This window comes from Vicugna pacos, chromosome 25 (assembly GCF_048564905.1).
Source record: "Vicugna pacos chromosome 25, VicPac4, whole genome shotgun sequence".
In the NCBI taxonomy this organism is placed as follows: Eukaryota; Metazoa; Chordata; class Mammalia; order Artiodactyla; family Camelidae; genus Vicugna; species Vicugna pacos.
Window position 1 is genome coordinate 24361554 of NC_133011.1, and position 25475 is coordinate 24387028.

At 36.9% G+C, this 25475-nt stretch overlaps 1 protein-coding gene across 3 annotated transcripts in view; it reads left to right on the forward strand.

Moving 5' to 3' along the window:
- The window catches only part of COL14A1 (collagen type XIV alpha 1 chain), a 184328-nt gene that overhangs the window by 23918 nt on the left and 134935 nt on the right, over positions 1-25475 (forward strand). For all 3 annotated transcript variants that reach the window (XM_015245410.3, XM_015245407.3, XM_015245409.3), the window contains exons 4-9: positions 984-1127; positions 5343-5432; positions 18547-18702; positions 19683-19802; positions 21312-21476; positions 23916-24077. In XM_015245410.3, the coding sequence (XP_015100896.1) occupies positions 984-1127; positions 5343-5432; positions 18547-18702; positions 19683-19802; positions 21312-21476; positions 23916-24077 (837 nt within the window). The remainder of the gene's footprint in view (positions 1-983; positions 1128-5342; positions 5433-18546; positions 18703-19682; positions 19803-21311; positions 21477-23915; positions 24078-25475) is intronic.

Consider the following 25475-nt stretch of genomic DNA (forward strand, 5'->3'; position numbering starts at 1 on the left):
GGTGCATTTTGTAAATGAGTTTTAAACGGTAGAAGAAGTTTCTGAAACCAAACTTAACATCTTGGACATAAATGCATTTAAGGACATGGACTTTGGCGAGAAAAAGACTCAGTTCTGCCAGGCAGCATGAGTGATAGGAACATCGTATTTCAGACTTTACGTAAATAATTTTATTAGAATATGATCAAAATATATTGTAATCTGTGTTGTGCTTGATTAATTAAGCAAATTTCAGAGCTTTTTTGCTGTTACTGCTAGAGGGGCAGAAGTTTTAAATTAATTTTCCCTTTCTCAGACATACTAATCACTGCCAGAAATTAGAGAAGAAAGTGTATTTGGAATTTTGCATACAAGCTGAGTATGTCATCAATAGCTTTTTCAGAAAAGCCTTAGATGTTGGTCTAAGTTGATGGAGACGTAATGGGGGCTTGAAATCTTTTCAAGAATCAGGCTAACTTTTAAGTAGCCAGGCAATGAATGGTTCCTTTAACATCCTGAGCCACTGAAGTTCAGATTTAAGATCATTAAATTGCTAATACTTCGAGGATGCTTTGACTCAGTTCAGAGAGACCATTGGAAAAATTCCAGTTAGATAATTGTGTTCAGTCTACCCGTATCTTTTCCTTCACTTTAGAGTGATAGTCTTTCTTTGAAAAGTATATTTGATGTTGAGGGCTCTCTGTCTTCTAATCTTGTACTGTGGCTTTCCCTAGTGTCTAAAATATAGTGTGTTACAATGAAAGATCTTTGTGAATGTGCTTTTATCTAACTTAGACAACTGTTTGAGTTGTCCAATGCAAAGAGCATAACTAAAAATGGGAATGGAAAATATACTAAAATTAAGTATCACGTAACACTCAACATTTAACATTTTTTTTTAATGTCTTCACTTTTTAAAATCCTGACTGCTGGTTAATAAAATTTCTTAGTGTACACAGTTAACCTACTTCTTATAGCTGATTTATCTTTCTGTTTTATTATAGGTGGAAAAACCAATCAATTGAATCTCCAGAACACTGCGACAAAGGCAATTATTCAAGGTCTTATGCCAGACCAGAACTACACAGTTCAAATTATCGCATATAACAAAGACAAAGAAAGCAAGCCAGCCCAAGGTCAATTCAGAAGTAAGTATTTACAGGTCTTCAAGTGCTGCCATGGGACTCTGTTCCAGCTCTGAGTTTCAGTCTGTGGTAAATATTGTTAACAAGTTAAAATACTAGATTGTTTAGATTTGAAAAGATTTTAAAACACATTTCGTATAATCTTCTGAGTTCCTTCTATCTCTAATGTTCTTCTGCCCTTCTTTTTACCCATTTCACTGTACTCTTAGTTATTCTTTAAATTTTAGTCTTCAAATGCTCTCCCTGACACTGTCCCCTGAGCCTTATCCAGATATCTCGTCTACCCAGTGCATAATAGGTGCTCAGTAAATACTTTTAGGATTCTGTGAAGGGAGCTGCTCTCTCTACCCCCATAATGGGCTACGATGGGATGGGGAGAGGCTTCATAGTTGAGCCAGGTCTCAAATAGTAAGTTGGGCTGACAAAGGACTTGGCATACATTCTGAGCAGAGGGGAAATCTCCAATCCACGTCTGCATTGTTTCATTAGAAATCCTTTCCTTATGCTGAATTTAAAAGTTGTCCACACATGTCCTGATTCTTTTGCCTTTTAGGAGATATTCATTCATTCACTCATTTATTTTTTTCATTTAATATATATGTATTATCTGGCTACTAAGTGCCAGAGGCCCCATTCTAGGCACTGGGAACATGACAAATCCCTTCTCCCATGGACCCTGTATTCCAATGACCAGAGACTTACAGCAACTCCCTCTTCCTGGAGGTGACCTTTCAAATGTGGAGGGCAGAGTTTTGTGTATCGTGAATGCAAACAGAAGGGGTCTCTCCTACTTAACTTTCTGTGTTACTTCATTGTTCAGAGAGACTCTAAAAAACCCAACTCATTCTTAAGAACAATTTTAAACATAACTGAAAAAGTCAGCAGAATCTTAAAATGAACCCTTACATATCCATCACTTGTTTCAACAATTAACCACTCATGGCCAGTCTTGTTTCATCTATACCCCTACACCCGCCTCTCCCATATTATTTTGAAGTAAATCCCAGACATAACTTCAAATAACAATAACTTTTAAAGGGTGAATCCACAAATCAGGGAGGCTGTGGGTTGTAGAAATCTATGTGCAGCAATGTTCTATCTGGATTTTCTACCCCTCCTTCCTTTTATTCTTTCTCTTCTGAGTAATGTTTTATGAGACATATTTTGTGATTTTTCTTAAAAAAAAAACCCAAACCCTCAACTTTGTTAATTTGCTGTCTCTTGAAACTTCTGAACGGAGACATTTGGTAAATCCACCTGTCAGCGGGACATACAGATGTTTTAAATGTTACATTCTTTTGGGATTCTCAGTGTCTGGAAGCTCTGGGAAAGGTTTTCATGTTATTTTCAATCTAAATCAGCCTTCTGTCTCATTTTATTGGCACTGTGCTTCAGTTTCTGGCCTCCAACATTCCTTCATGAGTAAGGGAAATAACGTTTCTTAAAGTTTGTGAGAAGCAGTAAAAGGGACAAGGAGAAACAATTCATTTCACTTTAGTCTTCAGGTTTTGTGCAATTGCTTATTTCAAATATTCCACCGACTAGCAACATAAGAAACACAGGTAGCCAGCCTCAAAAAGCTTTGCCGATAGTTACTTAATCAGAACATTTAAAAAGAAATGCATTTGTTTGCAGCTCATTTAGCTCTACTGAAATAATCTTAGTGAAAAATAGTCCAGCTGGTTAGTTAGTAAATGACGTGGAAGCATGTATATTTTTTAGCTGTGTTGTTTTTATTGGTAGATTAGATGGATTAGTTCTCCCCAAATAATAGTTTATAAGAATAAAATTAAAATAGCTTTGTTTGGATGGATTCCTTTTGCATTTTGCATTTCAGTTATGTTTTTTTGCTCCTGGTGAGATGGAGCTAAAGCCTGGCCTCCCCTGCCTGGAAAAACCTTCATGCTTGGATGCAGGAAAATGATGATTTAGACAAATCCTGTGGATATTAGTTTGCAATTAGTGTAAGGATTTGAATTTTTCATCAGTCCATCTTCTGATACACAGGGAAACATAAGAAACAATCTTTGGGTTTTGAAGACAGAAAGGCATATCTGAACTGTTATGATTCCACATCTGGTGCACGTATTTGGCCAAGCAACTCAACCACTTCCAGCCTCAGTTTCCTCATTTGCAAATGGAAGGGATGATTTTTTTTTTTAAGATTTTATTTAATTTTATTTTATTTTTAACATTTTTTATTGATTTATAGTCATTTTACAATGTTGTGTCAAATTCCAGTGTAGAGCACAATTTTTCAGTTATACATGAACATATATGTATTCATTGTCACTGGAAGTGATGATTTGTGCCTGTTGTTGTGTGGATTAACTCACTTCAGCACACAGCAGGGGCATGGTTGCTATTGTTGTTATGATTAATACCACTTTGCTCTTGATAGTCTGTTTTCTACCTGATTTTGCCTACTGCATGAGACAGACAGCAGCTTGCTGTGACAAGTGTTACATCTTGTATGTGACCTAGTGGCCCAGTTCAGGGTGACTGTTATTTTTCTCTTGTTCATCTGTAGAAAGGTTTTTGATCCTATTTTGGCAAACTTCCTTTTTGGCCACCATTTTCCTCTTTGGAATGACATTTTGCTAATCTCTTGCTCATCTTTCAAAGTCTGGCTCTAATGTCACCTTCCCAGTGAAGCTTCCTGGAGTCTCCACCTCTGGAATTAATTCTTTTCCAGATCTATCTCTACTTTAAGCACAACTTCCCTGACATTGAAGTTGCAGACTTATTTTCTTTCATAGAATGTAAGCAATAATTTGAGGCCATGGCCTATGTGTGGGTGGGATTGGAGTTGTAGGTTTGGAAATCATCCACGGCAGGGTGAGAATTAAAATTGTAGGATGATAAAATTATAGGCGAGGTGAACAGAGACACAAGGTAAATGTGGTATATGATCACATTTCAGGAACGGAAGCAGAGAAGGATCCAAGGGACGAGACTACAAAGGAGGGGTCAGAGGATTATGAGAAAATCCTGGATAATGCCTTTTAAAAACTGAGAAAGAAAATAACTTTAAGGAAGGGGTGTTCCAAAGTGGCCAACCCTTATAAAAGAAGTCAGAAAATGAGGTCTAAAAAGTGGATTTAGAAAATTAGAAGGGCAGTGGAAATAGCAGGATTAAGGCATCTTGTATTTATTGTTATTATTTTTAATCTTGGAATTTAATCTCGAAGTGCTAGAAAGCCAAGGGAGGTTTCTAAGGAAAGGAATGATAGAACTAGAGCAACCTGATCTTGACAGACGGGAAGTCTCAAATCTCTTAAGCTAAGGGATGGAAGCCGGGAGAAAGAAGAGGAGGAAGAGATGAGAAGGACAGAGTTAATGGACTAATACCCTGGAGAAGGCGGGAAGGTCAGTGCAGAGGAAATCATCGCTTACCCTACAGAGCCCTCCCTCCAATAGGTTTGCTGTTTTCCATGAAGTAAATGCAATAACTAAATGAAATATCTTTGCCATGGGATCCTTTCTGCCTTTTCACAGGGTATTTTATTTGCAAAGACGTCGCTGCCATTTAGCGATGACTCAAACAACTTAAGATGCCAGGCGAGAGCAGGAAAGCTGCTGTGGAGCGGGAAGTAAAGCTCCTGGACTAGATTAGTATGAATGTATTAAAGGACTAAGGGTCAGTCTGGGTCCCTGGATAGTTCATAATGAAAGTGACAAAGAAACACTACTACTTGCTAGTAGGGAAACTTTTTTTTAAGTTTGAAAAGACATTATTATGATGTTTTCCATCTTCTGTTGTAGATAGACCAACACCAAATGAGGACAATTGTGGCTAAGATCTTTCTAGAACAGGGGCCAACTGACAGGCCTTGTCCGGGGATCTGAAAATGTGGCTTGAATCCTGTGCCAACACTTTCTGGTTTTATGAGATGTGTTAGCCTCCTGGTCCTTCATTCTCTCACGTCTGAAATCAGGTTAATCGTGAATGTTATAGCAGTTAGGAAAGATTAAATTTATTTGATACATCTGTCCATAGTGAGTGCTTGACCAAAGTAATTCCGTAAGTATTTTCTATACCCTCCCATGACAAAGATGAGCAAAAATAACAATTCCAGTCCTTTGGAATGAGGTTCTACCATCAAGCTAATTTCTACTCAAAATTCTCAATACTTGAAGGGTTTTAGTAAAAACTCATCAAATATTTTCTCTTAGATTTTAACCTAACATGTTGCTTTATTTTTACTTTTCTTCCAGTTAAAGATTTAGAAAAAAGAAAGGAACCAAAACCCAGAGTCAAGGTTGTGGACAAAGGAGATGGGAATAAACCATCTGCACCAGAAGAAGGTCAGATTTTTTTTTTTTATTTGATTATTTGGGTGGAGGTTGAGTTGTTTTAATAACCCAGGCAATACACACACCCCTGGCCATTGGTCCCATCAGAAGAGCACACATCTAAAATGAAAATCTCCCTCAGCCCCAGCTCACTCCTCCTTCCTTCCTTCCTCACTCGTAGTAACTGTCAGCACTTCCCTCTCCCTTTCTTTTCTGTATTTAATACATTGCTAAGTTCTAGTGGGTTTATTTTCTATCGAAATACTGATAGAATCTGTTCATTTCTTTCCATGTCTATTGCCAATACTCAGCTAAGTTCCCATTTCTTTCCTGGTGTACTGTATTATTTAACAAGATCTCAATTTGTTCTCTACCCAGAAGTTAGCATGACCTTCGCAAAACAAATCTGACTCTATCTGACCCCTTGTCCCTACGCACACACCTTAAAACCCCTTCAATAACTTTCCACTGTTCTTAGGATAGAGAGTGATTAAAGAATGACATTAAAGATGAAATCTATCTTCCACCCACGGACTAGAGTTTGAACCCAGAATTTAGCTATAGCTAGATATTCCCAAAATGTCCTCAGTTCTCCATTCTTTTCTCTGATACACCTTCCTCCTGCCCTTCTAAAACCTAGGACTGGGTGAAGTGAACTAAAAATAGGGAAATGGACACTGAAAAGTGAGCGTAATGTTAATATACATTTGATAAGTCCTCATGAACATCTGTGGAAAGACCTTTCATTCAGCAGTTCATTTGCTTTACTCACTAAACTCATGTTTACGGAGGGGCCTTTCCTGAGCCCACCGTCAGGAGGGCCTGTTTCACAGTATTATTGCAGTGATGAAGCCCTGAGCGAAGACAAAAACTTTGGGAGGTTTGTAGACTAAAGGGGGCTTCCGTGAAGTGTATGCAGGGGCAGTGAGGATTCTGAGGGCACTGGTGGTATGGGAGAATTGTCTTAAGAAGTAAGTTGTAAACAATGATGACAATCCAGATCAGAGTTAGGGCTCCCAGGGGAGTGAGGGGGAGTGTTAATAGGGCCCACTGGAGGTAAAAGCCCTTCCCCAACTAAGCCTTAATGCATCACTTGCCGTTGCTTCTCTTTCAAGATGTGCAAGTGCCATGATTCACATTGAACTATGCTGCTCCTGGTTTTCCCTACAATCTACAGTGTTTTTGGTACAAGAGTCTACACTGATAGTGGCTTAGATACAATCAGACATATTTCAAATATTTTGGAATTTTAGTTTAAATGCAAAGATCCTTAACAGAAGTCGCTGTTCCTTGTTTTCAGTCTATGGTACATGTTTCTTCAATAATCCCAAACCAGCTCCGAAACAAAAGTGGTATTTGCCTTGAAGCATAATATTGGCACATTTGCATTAACTGCTGTTTCTTCTGTGTTATTCAAACAGCTTTCTCCAGTTATTTTTGATGTTTTGCATAAGAATGCAGGACCGGATTTAAAAAAAAATTATGAGTCAGAAAAAGTAGTAGTCAGAAAAAATAGTAGGGTTTCTTTTTTTTTAACCTCCTAGTGATTTTTAAATTAAGATCTCTGACCCTCTTTGCATTTTTTTAATGAATTTTTTATCCTGTCCAGGGAGAAGGCGGTGGGGGGGGTCCCAGTGCTCTCATTTCTGGGGAGGGGGTGAGATAGACTTAAGTTTTTCTTTTTCAGGGTTGGCAAACTATGGCCCATGGGCCAGTCCAGTCCTCTGTCTGTTGTCTTAAATGGGTAAATGGGTTTTATTGAAGCACAGCTGTGCTTATTACTTCACATGTCATGTATAGCTGCTTCCCCACAATGTCAGGGTTGAGTAGATGCAACAGAGATCATCACATAGCCTGCCAAGACTGAAATATTTTCTGTTTTGCCCTTTTCAGAAAGTTTCCTGATTCTTGCTTTAGAATGTTTAAAACTTTTTTTAAAGGTTTTTATTTTTGTAATTAGTTTTGTTTGTTTATTTATTTATTTGTTTGTTTGTTTTTAGAGGAGGTACTGGGGATTGAACCCAGGACCTTGTGTATGCTAAGCATGCACTCTACTGCTTGAGCTATACCCTCCCCCTAAAACTTTTGAATGTGTTGCAACAGAATTACTCTCTGAATTGAGTAATTCATTATTTTTCTGAGGATAGCTGTCCATTTTGGTATTTCCAATGAGAATTGAAAAGAATGTACTTGCATATATATACCTTCAAGGGTTCCTACTCTTCATACTCCTACAGTTGGGTTTTTTCCCCTACCTGAAACATGAATATCAGTGCTTAATATGAAATGAGTTAATATGTGTAAAGTGTCTAGAACATAGTAAGTGCTATGTAGCTATTGACTATTAATATTAGATTATATAGTTTGCATGAATTAATATAATCATAGACCAATCTTTCGTGTTACTGATTCAACAATCCATGCACAGAAGAGGTTTGGCGATTACCCCCCATTGCTGAGCTCTGAGTTAGGCACTGGGAACTAACTGGTGATCATGGTAGGCAGGATTCCACCCTCATGAAACTCACATAGTCCAGCAAGGACTTAATGTGTGTCCTCAACATGTTCTCTTGGAAAGGAGTCAGTTTTGAATTATGCTGAGTTGTTGTGGTTGAAGATAGCCAGGGCACTGGAGTATTCTCACGTTGTATTTCCACTTACAGGGGTTGCTTACTTTCCACAATACTTTTATGGTTCTTGGCTTCACAGTTAAGAGATCAATTTGAAAGTTTACCGCATTTTCCACTAGCTATTCTGGGTCTTAGAACTACTGAACCCAGGACTGTGAGTTCAGTTCAACAAGAGTAGGGATTTTTTTAACTTGGGTCACATAGGAACCAGAAGATTAGCCAAATGTCGGCTAGATCTTGACTTTTGGAGATGAGAGGGACGGGATTGAGTCCAGTCATAAACTGGACTTCAGGATTAGGTTATGGATTGGAATTCATGCAGTAAAGGTTTAAGAAGGATGTCTGACCCAGAGAGTATCCTCTGTAAGTGTTCCTCCCCCTCCTCTTTTGTTTCTTCTTCATTTTTCCCTTATATGACTTTTATTATCCTCTTCCTCCTCCTTATTATCATCATAATGATAGTCATCTAGACCGTTGACATGGTGTGCCAGCAACAACACTAGGGTGAACAACAAGATCTCTGCTCATAAGTAAGAGATTTAGGAAGCCCCTCTGTCTATGCCTCTGTCCTGCGTGGGAAAAGGCCTCCTTGAGAATTCATAACCACAGGCCTGTGCCACACACAGATTAGGCATTGAAATGTACACTCCTCACATACTCTGGGGTCCTTCTAGTCAAGAAATTAGTTTTAAAATTGCTCAGAGCTGGTAAAAGTACGGTGCCTGGCAGAAGCAAACACAGAACCACATTTGAGGCACGTGCGCTCAGCTCAAATTCTGCAGATTGCCACAGAGAAAGCAATGCCAAGAATGAGTTTATAATCCAAAATTTTGAAACACAGACGTAAAACTAGGAGTATGAGTCAGAAGACACAAAAATGATGGTCTCAGAATCCCATGATTTTCAATTATGGAAAGATTACATAGACACTTTAAAATAAACAACAAAATTATTGAAGCCATAGAAATATTCAAAACAAGCGAAGAATGAGAGACTATGCTGAAGAGCACAAATGGAAAGTTAGTCACAGCCAGCACTTGGTAAAACAGTAGAACACGAAAGTCAAAGATAAGATTTTAAAAGACAAAGTAGGAAGAGGGAGGAATAAAAAGACTTGTTGAAGCCATTTCTGAGTGAGGTAGGTATAGCTATGGGCAGCTGTCTGTTCTTCAATGCTTTGGTTCTTTAACATCATTAAAAATGATGTTAATTAACTTTATTAATTTATTAATTTTTTTAAAAAGCTTGAAAAACCCTGATCTAACAGAAGTAATTATATAATTTGGCCCTGTTTCTCCTTACCTCTGGCCTCTGATCATTCCATAACATCTCATAGAAGCACAGAGCAACTCCTGAGATAGTTCATCAATGAGCAATGTCTAATGCTCAAGGCATGAGACATATGGTAGGTCCCTGATAGTGAGTAACCATGCTCAGAGGAGAAATCAGAAAATGACATGAGTGGCTTTCAAATCTGAGGCTTAAGAGGATAAACAATAACATTTTCATTAGAATATTTTTTTTTCCTTCCCATACTGAGCTTTCCTTTTTCCCCCTCAATTTCCTTGTTACTTCTTGAGGTCATTGTGGCTCAGTGTATAGCACACAGGTTTTGTAGTGACACATCCCTTGGAATGAAATCGTCCCTTGCTTCCTACCTAGCTATGCAACCTTAGGCATATAGACCTGGCTGAGCCCCAGTTTTCTCATTGGCAAAATGAGCAGCGTGGTCATAAGGAGCACCAGGCTTGGGAGGATTAAATGCTATCACGTTTGTGACATACCTGGGGCCTAGCAGGCACTGGCCAAATGTCAGCTTCTACCTCTTTTCCATTTCCTTTTTTTTTTTTCTAATGCCCTTTTTCAAAGAGAAAATATTAGCATGCAAAATGCATCAGAGTGTCTTATATTGTCAATAACTATTTGTTGACTATTTGTATTTGGCTTAGACTCATGGAGAGAGGTTCACAATCCCCTGGAGAAGATCAAGGAAGACTATTTTTTATGAAAAGAATGTTTTTATCATAAAAAAGCAGAAAGCAGAATTCCATTTTTCCCTTGATGTGAAGCATTATAATTCATGTTTTCAGGAACTCAAAAAAGCATGACAGAATCAGTCATTCATAAAATAATCATTGAACACCTGCAAAGTACATTATACCTATGCATAAAATTATAAGGTTTTCCTGAGGGCAAGGGGATGGGATTCACCTAGCAACAGACCTTGTTTCCCCTCAACCCTCGACCACTCTTGATAAGACATTTTAAAGCGATTTTGACACCTTTTCTGTTGGTTTCCAGCAAATTTTTATCATTCTTAACCCTTGAATTATATATATACATATAAAACACACACACACACACATATATTATATATATACACATATATATAACATATATATATAGCTTTGTCTTAATAAGTTTTCAAATGTCCTCATTTTTAAAAGAATTTGTCATATATCTTTAAAAATTTTTTTTTTATTTTTTAATATCTTTTTTTTTCATCAGGTATTTTACAACTGTGAGCACTGCTGTAGATTTCGGCAGGATCTGTGTCCTAGCGCAGTGCTTGGGCTTGTCTGATTGATACTTTCCTTCTTGTCTAAGAATTTTCTATTAAACATCTTGTTTCTATACCCAGAGGGCTGTCGGTGTCAAATTAAGCAGGTGTTTCAGCCTTAGAAATTACGAAACGTCAGGATCTGTTTGTTATTGACTAGTTGGAATAACAGGGATAATGCAGTTGTTGCATTTTTCAGAAAATCACCATAAACAACTTAACATATAGCCAAATCATGTAATACTATATACAGAGCTGAAAATACATGTGAGTGCTGCATACCAGCTCCTGAAGTTGAGCAAGTTTTATGTTTAAATAGAGATGTTCAGGCAAAATAGCCTCTGATGGGTTAGCATTAACTTATGAAAGTCAGGAAATAACCAGGTAACTGTACAAATAAAATGTTAGAACAGACTTTATATAAAAGTGTTTTAAAAGGAGCGTATATTGTCAAAGGAATTACAACCTGTTTTAGGTATCTTGCATTGTGGTAGGTAGAGGAGAGAGTAGATAGGAAGAGATGGTGGGGTGAGGAGAATAAAAATTAAGCCAGAAGTCTCAGAGATGGGCACATTGTAGGGAGAAAGAAGAGTTAATTGTATTGGGATGAAGTGAGAAATAAATACGGACAGGTCAAGTGCAGTTGAGTTATGGAGAGCTTTGAAGAGCCCAGTGAATAGTTTAGGCTTATGAGATAGGTGGGGGAGGGAAGAAATAATCTTAAAATCTGGAGTTGGAAGATAACTTTGAGATCCATGTAGTTCAACCAATTGAGAGGATGGTTGAGGCTCTCCAGCCATGCCATCGAGGGTTGACCAGCATCTATCTGCTCTCATTGACAGAGCTCTCACTACTTCCCAACACAGTGGTCTACGGAAATCTTGACTGTTAGGAAGTTCTTTCTTGAGTTGAGTTGAGATCTGTCTCCTTGTGGGCATACAGACCATTTCTAATCCCCCTTCTGTATGACAGCCCTTTAAATATTTGAAGACAGCTGTCATGTCTTCTCTTAGTCCCTTATGGTTTATGAGCAGAGGAGAAATGTGGTGAATGGGATGTTTGCAGGATTGTCAGTTACTGTTAAGATGCAGAGCTCTGAGTGACAACTGAGCTATTCCTTTGGCTGAGGTTCAGGGATTGGGCTTCACGTGCCTGCAAGTTGTCATGGCGTTATTCATCCCAGGTTGGATATAGAACATGTGAGTATGGCTTTGAATTCATACAATCTTTAATGGCAAGACTCAGCAATCTATCTTTCCTTCCTTCCTTCCTTCGTTCCTTCCTCCCCCCCCCTGTTTTTTTTTTTAAAGGAGAGATTAGCGAGAGTTAGGGAGGTGTTGAAGACCAATAGCAACCCCCCCCCAGATACGTTTTCCTTGAAGCAATCAGAAGGAAAAAGAACTGACAAGAAAGTAATTTGTTATCATGTGATTCAAGGTGAACCACCTAATATGTTCTTGGACTGTTGGTGGGATTCATCCCATGCTGGGAGATACTCTGGATTTCAGTGATTGTTGACTTCTTTTGGCTTCTCAAAGGGTTCTTTGGCCCCCAAAGGATTAAGAACTGTTCTTGTAGGCAAGTGTCTTTTCTAAAGAGGGTGAGAAGAGGGAGGATACCAGAGAGCTGGAGGGTTCAGGGAAGCAATAGGAAAGGACACCACAGCCAGCACAGGGGAAATGTCTGCTCTGATGGAGATGTCCAGCATGGTGGCCACCACCACACGTGATCGTTGAGCACTTCCTCTCTCTCCCTCTTTGCCCATCTCTCCTCCTTTCCTTTCTCCTTTGCTTCCTTTCAAATACTTTTCTTCTCTTCTTTTATAGGAGTTGAATAGCACAATGGCTAAACAGTTCAGGCTTTGGAGTCAGTCCTGAATTTGAATTCCAGCTTTTCTACCTGCTTAGTGTGTGATGATGGGCAAGTTGTTTAACCTTTCTAGTTACTTAATTTTTCTTTTGCAATGGAGTGAGAAGAACACCTACCTTATAGGATTACTATCTGGCTTAAATAGAAAAGACATACATAAATCATCTGATGAAAGCAGTCACTAAATGGGAGGTCTTATTTTATGCATATATATGGAAGCAATGAAAAGTGTCTGCTATAGTCAATAAATAAATATGTATTAGTTAAGATTCTCCAGAAAAACAGAAACAATAGGATGCATGTGTATATACATGAGATTTATTATAAGGAATTGGCTCACATGATTATGGGGCTAAGATCTACCGCCGGCCAACTAGAGACCCAGGGGAGTCAATGGTGTAAATTCCCATCTGAGAACTGGCAGGCTCGAGACCCAAGAAGAGCCAGTGTTTCAGTTTGAATCCAATGTTCCAACTCAAGGCAGTCAGGCAGGGGCAATTCCTTTTTACTCAGCCTCTTTGTTCTATTCATGTCTTCAATTAATTGGATGAGGACCAACTACATTAGGGAAGGCAATCTGCTTTACTCAGTCTGTGTTCAAATGTTAATCTCATCCAGAAACACCCTCCCAAACAAACTCAGAGTAATATTTGATCAAATGTCTAGGCACTCTGTGGACCAGTCAAGTTGACATATAAAATTAACCATTACACTACAGAGTATATTTCTAGGAAGTAAGAAGTTCTGCAAAGAAAAATAAAACAGAATAAGGGAAGAGAGTGAGGGGGAGTGCTGTTTTAGATAGAGTGGTCATCTGTCAGGGATGCTTTGAAAGTTATCGCCATCAAGACTGGACTATATGAGTGCTAAGCTCACTCTGATTAATGTCAACTCTGAACGCAACTGAAATGAACCCCCTGTTCTCCTTCCCATAGATGGACAACTTATAACATTAATATGGCAGATGACTAGTGACCACCTATGTTGCATTATGTGAGGACATCTTCCATGGTGCTGGTAGCATGGGAGGATGAAAAAGGCAACCAAACATTTATAAGGCCTGGTGTCCAGTCCTGACTGAACCAGTAATCACTAAGTTATTTGCTTCTCTGTCTGAATCTCAATTTCATTTTCTGCAAATTGAGGAAAATAATGGCTCCCCACAAATATATTGTGAGAATAAGATATACCATTGTATTGAAAGACCCTTTTAGAATCACTGAACCCCTGGCAAATGTAAAATGATGTTAAGTCTTAAAAAAAAAATTCAGGGATGTGGCAGAAGCCGATCTTGGAAGAGAGCTCTTGGTTTGGAAATTTGAACTCAACTTCACTGGATACTTTAGTGAAAAATTGTTCTAAGGCCACAGTTTTCCTTAAGCTGTTTTGGTTAATGAATAGCCTAGCTGGATATTTTGCTAGTGGCATAGAGAAAAATAATTCAGAGCCACTAAATGAATCAGACCTGTTGTGGTAAAAATCATCATGAGATTTTCTGAGTGCATATTAAGATAATGTGAGTAAAAATAGTATGTGCTCCCCTTTCATTTAGCTTTACCTCTGGCATTGGGAAAATATCAAAGAAGACAGGCAAAACTGATGCAGTCTCCCTGATCCCTAAATAACCATAATCCACTTTTCTAATGTGATAATGTAGCAGGGCAAGAGAAGAGACCACATTTGAGCCATTATTGTTCATTTTTCTAGTGCCCTACTAGAGATATGAAGTATGTGAAAAGAGTTCTTCTCTTAACAAGACAATTCAATGTTGTTTACATTTATTGATGTACTATGTGCCAAGACCTCAGCCAGACTAAGGGGATAAAAAGATACAAATCCCTTACTTCTCAAGGAGGTTAGTCTAATCAGGGAGATAAAAATGGAAACAAATTATAATAGTGTTCTGAGTACAATAAACCATTTACAGATGCAGAATCAGTAAATAGGAGCAGATAATGGGTCCAATCTGAGGACTGTTGGAAGAGCTTCATAGAATTGGTGAAGTATAACCTGGGTTTTGAAGAATGAATAGGAGTTTACGTGGTAGAAAAAAGGCTGTTTCTGTCAATTCTTCCTTTTCTATTTTAATTAACTATGTAGGTGAGTACCTTTCTCCATAAATACATTGTAAATATTTTTATACTAGCCGTAATTAGGTCTTTAATTTGAATGTCATTAGAACAAAAGGAATATTACCGCAAAGATCTCCATGTTGCCTTTTTATAACCACATCCACCTCCTTCCTACCCTTCATCCTTAACCCGTCACAACCATGAATTGGTCCTTAATTTCTAAATTTTTTTCATTTAGAAAGTGTTTCTTAAATGGAACCCTTACATAGGTAACCTTTTGGGATTAGCTTTTTTTCACTCTGGATAATTCCCTGAGGATTCATCCAAGTCATCAGTAGTTCCTTTTTATGTCTGAGTAGCAGTATTCATGGTATACATGTACCACAGTTTCTTTAACCATTAACCTGTTGAAGAACATTTGGATTAATTTCAGTTTTGGGCTATTATGAATAAAACTGCTATGAACATTTGTATAGAGTTTTTTGAGTGAATGTAAGTTTTCAGTTCTCTGGAAGAAATATCCAAAAGTGTAATAGCTGAATTGTATGGTAATTTTATATATACTTTTAAGGAAGCTGCCAACCTGTTTTCAGAGTAGTTATATCATTTTATATTCCCATGAGCAATGTGTGAGTGATATCATTTCTACTTGTCAGCATTTGTTTTCACTGTTTTATGTTAGCCATTTTGATAGGTGTGGACAGTGAAATCTCACTGTGATTTTTATCTGCATTTTCCTGAAGGCAAATGATGTTGAACATCTTTTCATGTGCTTATTTGTCATCTGTGTATCTTTGATGAAATATCTATTCAGGTTTTACTCATTTTCTGATTGGATTGTTTGTTTTTATTTACCAGTGCATTTTGAGTGTTCTTTATGGAGTCTAGATACTAATCTGTTGCTGAGTGTGTGGTTTGCAAATATTTTTTCCCTGTCTGTAGTTCTTTTCATCTTCATATGAGCTTTCACAGCAAAAAGCTGTGATTTTATTTTGATGAATCCAATTTATCAAATTTTCTCCTTATGTGTTTGTACTTTTGGTGCCAACTCTAAGAACTCTTATTCCAACCCTCCATTCCAAAGATTTTCTCCTATTTTTTTTTCCTAAAAGCTTTACAGTTTTACTTTTTATGTATAAGTTGATCATCAACTTAGTTTTGGTATAAAATATGGAGTTTAGGTCAAGTTTCTTTTTCTTTCTTTCTCTCTTTCTTTCTTTCTTCCTTTCTCTTTTTCTTTTTCTTTTTCTTTTTTTCTTTTGCATGGATGTCCAATTGCTCCAGCACCAATTTACTGAGGTACTTTTGAACATTTATTTAAAATCATATTTAAATTTAAAATCATATAGTTGAGCATATTTGTATGGGTCTATTTTTGCTTTTCTATTCTTTTTCATTAATGTACATATCTATCCCTCTGAAATACCCACTACTTATGTGTAGTACATAGGCTTAATAGCTAGTAAAATGATTCCTTCCATGTTATTCTTCTTTGTCATGATTGTTTTAACTATTCTAGAGTTTAAGCCTTCCCATGTAAATTTTAGAATAAGCTTGTCTATGTCTTTAAAAAAACAACCTTTCTGGCATTTTGATAGGAATTGCATTAAACCTATAGATCAATTTAGGGATAACTGACATCTCTACTATGTTCAGTCTTCCTGTCCATGAATATGGTAAACCTCTCCATTGATTTATGTCCTCTTTGACTTGTTCTATCACTAGTGTAATTTTCAGCACCAGTTCTTGCACATGTTTTACGTATATACCTAAATATTTCATCATCTTTGGAGTAATTATAAATGGTATCTATTAATTTTTTTCCAATTGAATGAGCACAAATTGTATCTCATTGTGATTCTTGATTTTTTTATTATTGTTATCATCATGCAGTTAAATAGTCTCTTCATTCATTTATTAACCATATGTATATATTTTCTATTTCTAAAGTATCCTTTTTATATATGTTTTTATATATTCCCTTTTAATATAATCTTGATGTTGATTCTTTTTCAGTTTTTTATATTGAACGTGTCTTTTCCCAGTTGTAACTTATCTTTTTATTTTCTTTAAGGTTTTTTTTTATGAATAACTTAAAATTTTTATTACTAAGTTTATCAATCTAATTTCTAGTCAATTAATTTTATATCTTAATTTGGGGCTATTTAGAATTTATATCTCCAAGTCACAATGACTTGAATGAGCTAAATTAACACAACATTTTTATTGGAAACAGTTTTAAAATGGAAAATACCAGTTTTCATAGTCCTCTTCTAAATAAGCAGAAAGAAACTGTTCCCTTTCTAAGACCCTGTCTACCATGTACCCAAACAATTAAAACAATTTTTTGAATTAAAAACTGAAATAATATCCCCAATAGTTTTGGGGGAAAAAAAGAAAACTTTCTGTTTCAGGTAAGTTTCCCCATAAAAACTGAGAGAAATAGATTCCTGGAGGTTATCTTAAGACTTTAATTTTCGCTGATTATTTCCAAAACACAAACTAATTTTTATCCCATGATTTCTTACAGTGTTCTGTTTTGGAATGTTTCAGTGTGGTACAGAGGGCTGACACCTAAGTTAGTGGTTAAGTATTTGACTATTAAAGAAAGGAGATTTGGTGCCCAAAAATGTAATATATAAACTTTGGATTGAGCTGTAGTATTTAGTTTCCATAATGAGTATCGGAGTATTTCCTTGGTAAATACATTTTTCTCCCATCTGGTAAAAGGATCTAGGTATTCCACACATTTATATCTGAGGAAAAACAAAAAAAAAAACAAGATCCTTTTAGCTAAGTGTGGCCTGTAGGTGCAGAGACATATTAAACTGCCTAATCCAACTAGAGTAGTTCAACTATTTCCCCCCCCAGGAAAAAATGTATTCAATTTATTTATGAACACCTCTTTATTTTGGTTTTCATTACATAAATTATATTTTGAAGACTGTTCTATTGTCATTTTAATATTAGAAAGTAAAGTAGGGATTTGCTGGGCAATTTCAAGAAGTTGACATGGTTCTTAATCACATTAAGAATATTCTAGTATTTTGGCTCTGTGTGAATGTAAGTGGTGGTTTTCACCTCATCCAGCACAGACCTACCCTATATCAGATAGCCTCCCCCTTTGCTGCAAAGACAGCTGTTTGCTTTTTGCATCTTGCCCACAATGACTGTTGGGCTGGGACTTCCCCTGAAGGTAAAGTTTAGGGTAGTTCCCATCCAGCCACTGGGCATCCTTTTGTAGATCCTTATTATGAAACTTGATTTAGAAATACACAAGAAGTTGATATGACATTGTAAACTGACTCTACTTCAACTAAACAAAAAAAAAATTTTAATCAATTACTTCAATGATTTTAGGGGGTAAAATCCTACTGTCACATAGACACAATATGTAAAAGAATTTGAATTGAGGGAAATTCTTGGGCTCTTTTCCAATTTTCTTCTTCCACAAGCCCTTCCTATTTTAGCAAAGGTCTATGTACCTTACTTAGATTAAATGCATGGCCCTGACTTTTCCTTGAATTCAGGAAGCCTGTATTTCTCTTCTCTTATCACTTCCTCCAGCATAGACTTATCAGAATAGGAGAGCCGCCTCTCTGCTTCCTGGCCATCTTCCCATCTCTGCTGACTCCCACACTGGTGTTGCTAAGACCTTTCCTGGAAAGAATCTACAGGCTAAAACCCAAGGCTGGATGATTTTGCACAGACATTACTTTCTGAAATATGTGGAAGGCTTGCGTTGCCAGGATGGTGTGAACCTGCCAGTGTTTTGCTAACTATTTCCAGAACTTTGGCTCGGCTGCCAGCTGTTAACCACATTGTTTTTTCCCTAGTAAAAATGCATTTAAAAGAAGGGTTATAAAAATATGGTTGCTTTAATAGGAACTTTATTGTATTCTTAGCACCAAATTACCTGAAAGATATTAAAACAGACCCACCCTTTTAAAAGTTCTAACAGTAACACGGATGCTTTTTTGGTCTGTACTTTGCAGAAGTGAAATTCTTCTGTCAGACTCCAGCAATTGCTGATATTGTAATCCTGGTTGATGGCTCGTGGAGTATTGGAAGATTCAACTTCAGACTGGTTCGGTCTTTTTTGGAAAACCTGGTTACAGCATTCAATGTGGGCTCAGAGAAGACACGGATTGGTACATCTTCTATTGTTAACAGCAGTTGGCTGTCTATGTAAAACCAGTAGGAAGTTTCTTAAGAAACTTCAAAGATTCTTTACAAAATCGTTTTCAGAATTACAGGTTCAACTATAGTGATGGTCCCCAAAGGGCAAATTTAAATCAATAAATATTTATTCCTATAAAGTTTTGCTATAGCATTTGCCTTCAATTAACCATTGAACACTTTCCAATTTTCTGGAAAGTCAAAATCTTCTTGACCTAATAATAATAATAATAGTAATAATAATAAAACTGTTGAAGTTCCCTTGATTGAAGAATTTATCAGGTAAAAGTTTTCTTTTTATTTAAAAGATGTGACTGAATCCAGTGGAATGATTAACTCAATGGAAATTGGAAATAGTTTCAATAGTGCAAGATAATCTTTACCAATTTAATTCTAGCTGAGATAAAAAGCAAAAACAAAAAAGTTGTAAATCTTTGAGCAACGTTATCTACCTTGTTATATGAAAACTCGTAGTTTCACTTCTAAATAGCCATTAAGGAAACTCATTCCTTTGGAAATAAAAACAAACACCAAAAGTTTAATTTCATCCACTTTTGGTGGTGAACCTACTATAGGGTATACAGAAGTCAAGATACAGTGTTGTACACATGAAGCTTATATAATTTTATAAACCAATGTACCCCAATTTTAAAAATTCAATAAATTTAGATCTTTTATCTATAAACACGATTGGACTTAAAAAATGCTCAGTATCTTCTTGGATGCTCACTTTTAGATGACTAGAAAATATGTCCATTTCCCCAGCCCCCAGGTATGTTGAGATTAATTCCTTAAATTGATGTCAACAATTCATTTGGAAAGTACACAGTGAGGAAGTGGAAAAAAACATTGCAAAGATTAGGCCCTTCATCATTCTAGTTTCTCAGATGGTCCACTAGATCTCTGAGTAACCCATCATTTCTGGATGGGCTTTCTCATCTTTCTTTTCCAGGCCTTGCACAGTATAGCGGTGATCCAAGAATAGAATGGCACCTGAATGCCTTTAAAACAAAAGATGAGGTGATCGAAGCCATCCGAAATCTACCATACAAGGGAGGAAATACACTAACAGGTATGTTTTGTTTAGTCCACATTTTCAGCAACACATCTTGCTGAAGAATAGTTTTATTACCTTATTTTGCCACTGTGTAAGACTTAGCATGGTATTTTTTAACCAAACTAGCATCTAAAGTTCTTAGATGGCTCTTTTTCTCAAACTCAGCATTTAGAGTTAAAACTCAGGCATCTTGTTTCTTTTGCTATATGAGTATAACGTCCCAGGAAGGGCTTGCTTGTGGTAGAAGAAAATGGATGCTGACAGCCTTTCGTGGCTGTCTTAACCTTTGTCAGTTCATCTTCCTTCCTTTTTTCACCAGTCACCCTGTTAATTAAATAAAAACAAATTTCTATCTGTTTTCAAAGAAGGTATTTCCTTTGCCCTTATCCTGCCATCAGTAGTGATCATGAAAATATTTATGGAGCTTTGACTCACCAGTATTTTTGATAAATGAGTACAGTCGCCCTTCACATTCACAGATTCAACCAACCAGGGATCAAAAATATTTGGAAAAATATTCCAGGAAGTTCCAAAAAACAGAACTTGAATTTGTTGCATGCTGGCAATTATTTACACAGCATTTACATTCTATTGGCTGTCATAAGTAATCCAGAGATGATTTAAAGTATACAGAAAGATGTGCATGGATTATATGCAAATACTATGCCATTTTAAATAAATGAACATCTGTGGATTTTGGTATCCACAGAAGGTCCTATAACCAATCCCACCACGGATACCAAAGAACAACTATAAGAATATTTAGATTATAATTATCCATGGCCCAACCACAAGCGTTTATCACAGGTTTTAACCATACCATGCTATTTCCTTCTACAAGCACACAGTGTAGATCCTCAGTGTAAACAAGAGATGCTCTCATTGAATTTTAAGTAAAACACTGAAATCCTGATAAACAGCTTTGCCAATTTAAGGCATAATCTTAACAGGTTTTTTTTTGTTAATACAACAAAAATTTATTTAGCACAAATCCTATAACAATATTTGGCATTTCCTATTTTTGGGAGGTGAAAAGTGTCACACTCAAAAGGCCAGGGGTTCAGTTATCATTTTATATCTGTCCCGTCTACCCTTATAAAACCGAGAAAGAGCTTGGTGGTTCTTTAGATAATCATGAACAGAATGAAAGTATAGTGATAAGATTTGGAACAGTTGCTTCTGTGTGGATATTCTTGTTTCACCCTAAATTTTAAAGGTTTAGATTTTCTTGTACACAGATCTGTCAACATCTGTTGACCATGAATTCAACGTTCATTATAAATGTTAGTTTCTGAAATGATGCAGTGTTCAAGTATTTTTTATTATTTCTCTTCTGGTGGATTTCAGTTTTTCATCAGACCTGTCAAAGAAAAATTCACTGTAAAAATGAAGATGGAAGTTTGCATCTAATAAAACTCTTTTAACTCTAATAAGTTACTCATCTTGTGGTTACATTTTGCAGAAATGGAAGGCTTTTTATTAGAGATGGTTGGTTTGTATTTATTTTTTCTTGTTTTCTCCCAGGTCTTGCTTTGAACTACATTTTTGAAAATAGCTTTAAACCAGAAGCAGGAGCAAGGACTGGAGTGTCCAAAATTGGCATTTTAATCACAGATGGAAAGTCCCAAGATGATATTATTCCACCATCCAGAAACCTTCGTGAATCTGGTGTGGAACTGTTTGCTATAGGTATGTGTTCGTTATGGTCCTGTTTCAACAATGGGCACAGACACACGACCACTTAACACTACACACAATGTGAAGTGCACGTCATTGGAAACCAGGAGACCTGAACACTTTTGAGTCTTGGCCCTGGCAGTAGCCAGTCATGTGATCTGAGTCCAACTTCCTTACATTTAAAATGGAAGGGATGGTACCTGTCCTGGATCCTGCAATGTGCAGATCTCTAGGAGAGATACCATACACAAAATGTTGTGAGAAGGGTAAAGGGTGAAGGTTAGGCACATATTCCTTACCATTTAGTTAGTCGAGACTTTTCTCTTTGGTGTCGTTTTATAGCTGTCTCTTCTCTGATAGAATAGGGAGAAACCAAGTGACCATTTTCAAGGAATTAAGGTCCTGTATCTATTTAAAGAAAGTACAGGGTGGTAGATATGCAGGATTATTTCTTTGAAATTAACCCTTTATAAGGTATTAGTCTTGTGACAGGATATATATGGCATATACACAGAATAACTGCAAAATAATTAGTTGATACAACTTTGCTCTTGATTAAGTTGTTTAATTTTTTTTTTTTTTTTGGCAGTAGGAAGGCCTTCTGTTTAGTAGAGGCTGACAAAGAACACAAACAAACAAATCCTCTGACTCGTTCCTAGATTTGTTACTCAAAATGTGCTTTGTGGAATGTTTTATTCGAATAGTATTTGCTAATTTGCTGGGTGGCTTGCACTGTGGTAGGTGGTGGAGCATAAAGATGAACAAGGCAAAATCCTTAGAAAACGAATTCCTTCCAAGTCATGATGACCGTTTCCTCACTTTTCCATGCTCTTTGCAAGTTAAACTGTTTTGTTTGGAAAGGTGAGAGAGAAAGAGAGAGAGGGAGAAAGAGAGAGAGGGAGAGATTTAGAGCTAGCTTCTCTAGAATTTTTAAATGAATCCAAACTTCTTGGTTTTAACTAAATGCCATAAAAAGTATTATTGACATTAAGCTTATGGCTTCAACATGTACTGTTATTTTGTTATTGTGGACATAGATCCAACTGTGCATTTTATTTGTTTGTTTGTTTGTTTAGGGGGGAGGTAATTAGGTTTATTTTTTAATTTAGTTATTGTTTAACAGGGGTACTGGGGATTGAACCCAGGACCTCGTGCATGCCAAGCACTCACTCTACCACTGAGCTGTACCCTCCCCCAGCAACTGTACATTTTAGAAGCTACAGTAGAAAACCTTCAGGCAAGAAACATCAGAGAGATTGATTTAATTTTTATTGTTTGTTTTGCTATCCTTTTGTTCAACAAAGAAAATCCCTGCAGAAGACTTAAACGGATAGGGGATTAATTAATGTGTTTACTCTCCATGCTGTGGTCTTGTTAATAATGAATGGATGAGTTTTAGGTGAACTCATTCGGATGTGATTTGGACTTTTTCTCTGGGAATTACCTGGAAATCAGTAGTATTTATTATCTTATAACCCCCTAAAGCAATCAGTTCAGAAACAACCGATGCTTTGTTATTCAGTCTGTTGACGTTGGCAGATCAATTAAATGGCACAGCCAGGCATCTCAGAAGTAATTAATGTTGCCCCAAGTAATCTCTCTTCCTGGCTTCTGTCATACCTCTTTTTAACATCCTTAATTAATCGCAGTGACAGGGATTTTTAAAGAAATGCTCCTTGTTTGCTGAATCCTGGGGAAGAGAAATCTGCCTTTACACCTGTGAAACCCAATCCTGTGCCTCCTTTTTTTCTATTTCTAATTTCACTTGTAAATATTTGCTCATATTAATGTGCAGTCTTCTGAGAGGCAGCTTGAGATGGTGATCAAGAGCATATGACTTTGGATCTGGACTGCCTGGGTGGAACCCCAGATGCACACCTAGCGGTTGTGCTTCCTCAAGCTAGTTAATTAACTTCTCTGTGCTTCAGTGTACTCATCTGTAAAATGGGAGAAACAAGAATGCCAAACTCATAGGGTTGATTGTGAGGATTAAATGTGTTCATATACAGAAGACACTGATGTGCTTGGGGCATAGTAAGCACACCCTAATTGTTAGCACCCACAGCTAAGACAGGCTGGAATATTTCATGAGAGCCAAAGATTTTCTGTCTCAATTTAAGTAAACTAATGTTTTAGAAATTTAAAGATGAAGTTTTGATAGTGTAGAATTCTGGTTTAATTACTATTGCTTCTGCAGTGTTTATGAAAGGCAGATGTTAGTTTCATAATACATCTTTCTGCTAAGATGTACTGAATAAGATTAAAATGTAATCATTTAAAAGTGGTTTTGAAAGTACCTTTTTAAAAAGCAATCTGACTCGAGGTATGCCTCTTTAAAGTACAGATACTTTGATTACAGTGGCGACTGATGGTTACAGGTAAGGCTCGCCGCAGTTGTGTTTTCAAATGGGGCATGACTGTTATAACCCTTCCTGTGGTCCTCAATGCCAGGGGTGAAAAACGCAGATGAGAATGAACTGCAGGAGATTGCCTCTGAACCGGACAGCACGCACGTGTACAACGTTGCCGAATTTGACCTGATGCACACAGTCGTGGAGAGCCTGACAAGGACTGTCTGCTCCAGGGTGGAAGAACAGGACAGAGAGATCAAAGGTAAAACGAACGACAGGGAGCAAGCGTTCTGCTCATGTGGGTATCACCTTGCACGAACGTCTACCATGGATTATGAAAATTCTTATCATGTTTCATGTTGACTTTCTAAATAGAGTCCTTTATTCTCCTAAGACGTGGATCATCAGAGTAGAAGAGGGCAGGTTCTGTAGGGGTGAGGGAGGGGTACTTTAAACTACTAGGCAATTTTCTCCATGGTATTGCATTTAGACCACAATATTTTTTTAATTAAATGTTGGATTTTGAGATAATTTCACATTCACATAAAGCTGTGAGAAATTATGTAGAAAGAGATTGTGTCTATCTTTACCCCTTTCCCTCAATGGTAACATATTACAAAGCTGCAGTACAACATCCCAGGCAGGAAATTGGCATTGATACAGTCAAGATGCAGAACATTTCCATCACCAGGAGGGTCATTTCTGTTGTCTTTTTACAGCCACATTCACTCCTTCAACCTCTTCCTTTGGGTAAGTACCCCTAGCAGATAAAAAATCCTAAAGTTCAAGGACTTTGAACATCACATGTCCCAAATCTTTTATAGACTTACTGTTTTTTTTTAAATTTTTATTTTTTATTGAAGTGTAGTGGACTTACAATGTTAGTTTCAGGTGTACAGTGATGTGACTCATTTATACATATACATACATATATATTTTTTCTTTTCAGATTCTTTTTCATTATATGTTATTATAAGAAATTGAGTATAGTTCCCTGTGCTACACAGTAGATCCTTGTTGTTTCTCTATTTTATATATAGTAATGTGCGTCTCTTAAGCCCCTACCCCTGGTTTATCCCTCCCTGCCCTTTCCCCTTTGATAACCATAGTTTACTATGTCCATGTAAACTTACTGTTTTGATATGTATGTTACACACACAAAATGCTTACATAATGCCTAGTTCACAGTGGGCATTCAGTACATGTTAGTTGCTTTTTCTTCTCTTTTTTACTGTTAAATATTGGCCATTTGTTGAACTAAAGTCTTCAGGATAGAGGCTGTACCCCCTGTTACTTAAAAACATAGGCTCTTATGTCAAGAAACTTGAGTGTCAGTTTCAGCTCTGATACTTACTGAGTGTGATACTTGGGCAAGTTGTTTAGCTTCATTCGGACTTGATTTTCTCACCTACAAAATGGGAATAATAAAAGCTACTACTGAGAATTAAACGAGGTGATACTTCTAAGAAGCGCCAAAGAGTACCTTTAGATACACATGAATTCATTAATGTTGTGTTTTTGCTTTGTTTTTACTATCTTACAGCAATGTCTTTAAGAAAGTTCCTTAGAGTCAAGGACTATGTCTTATTTGTGTCCTAAGAACCTAGCACAGTGATTGGTACCTGAAAGACACTAAAATGTTTCCATGAACAAATGTAGC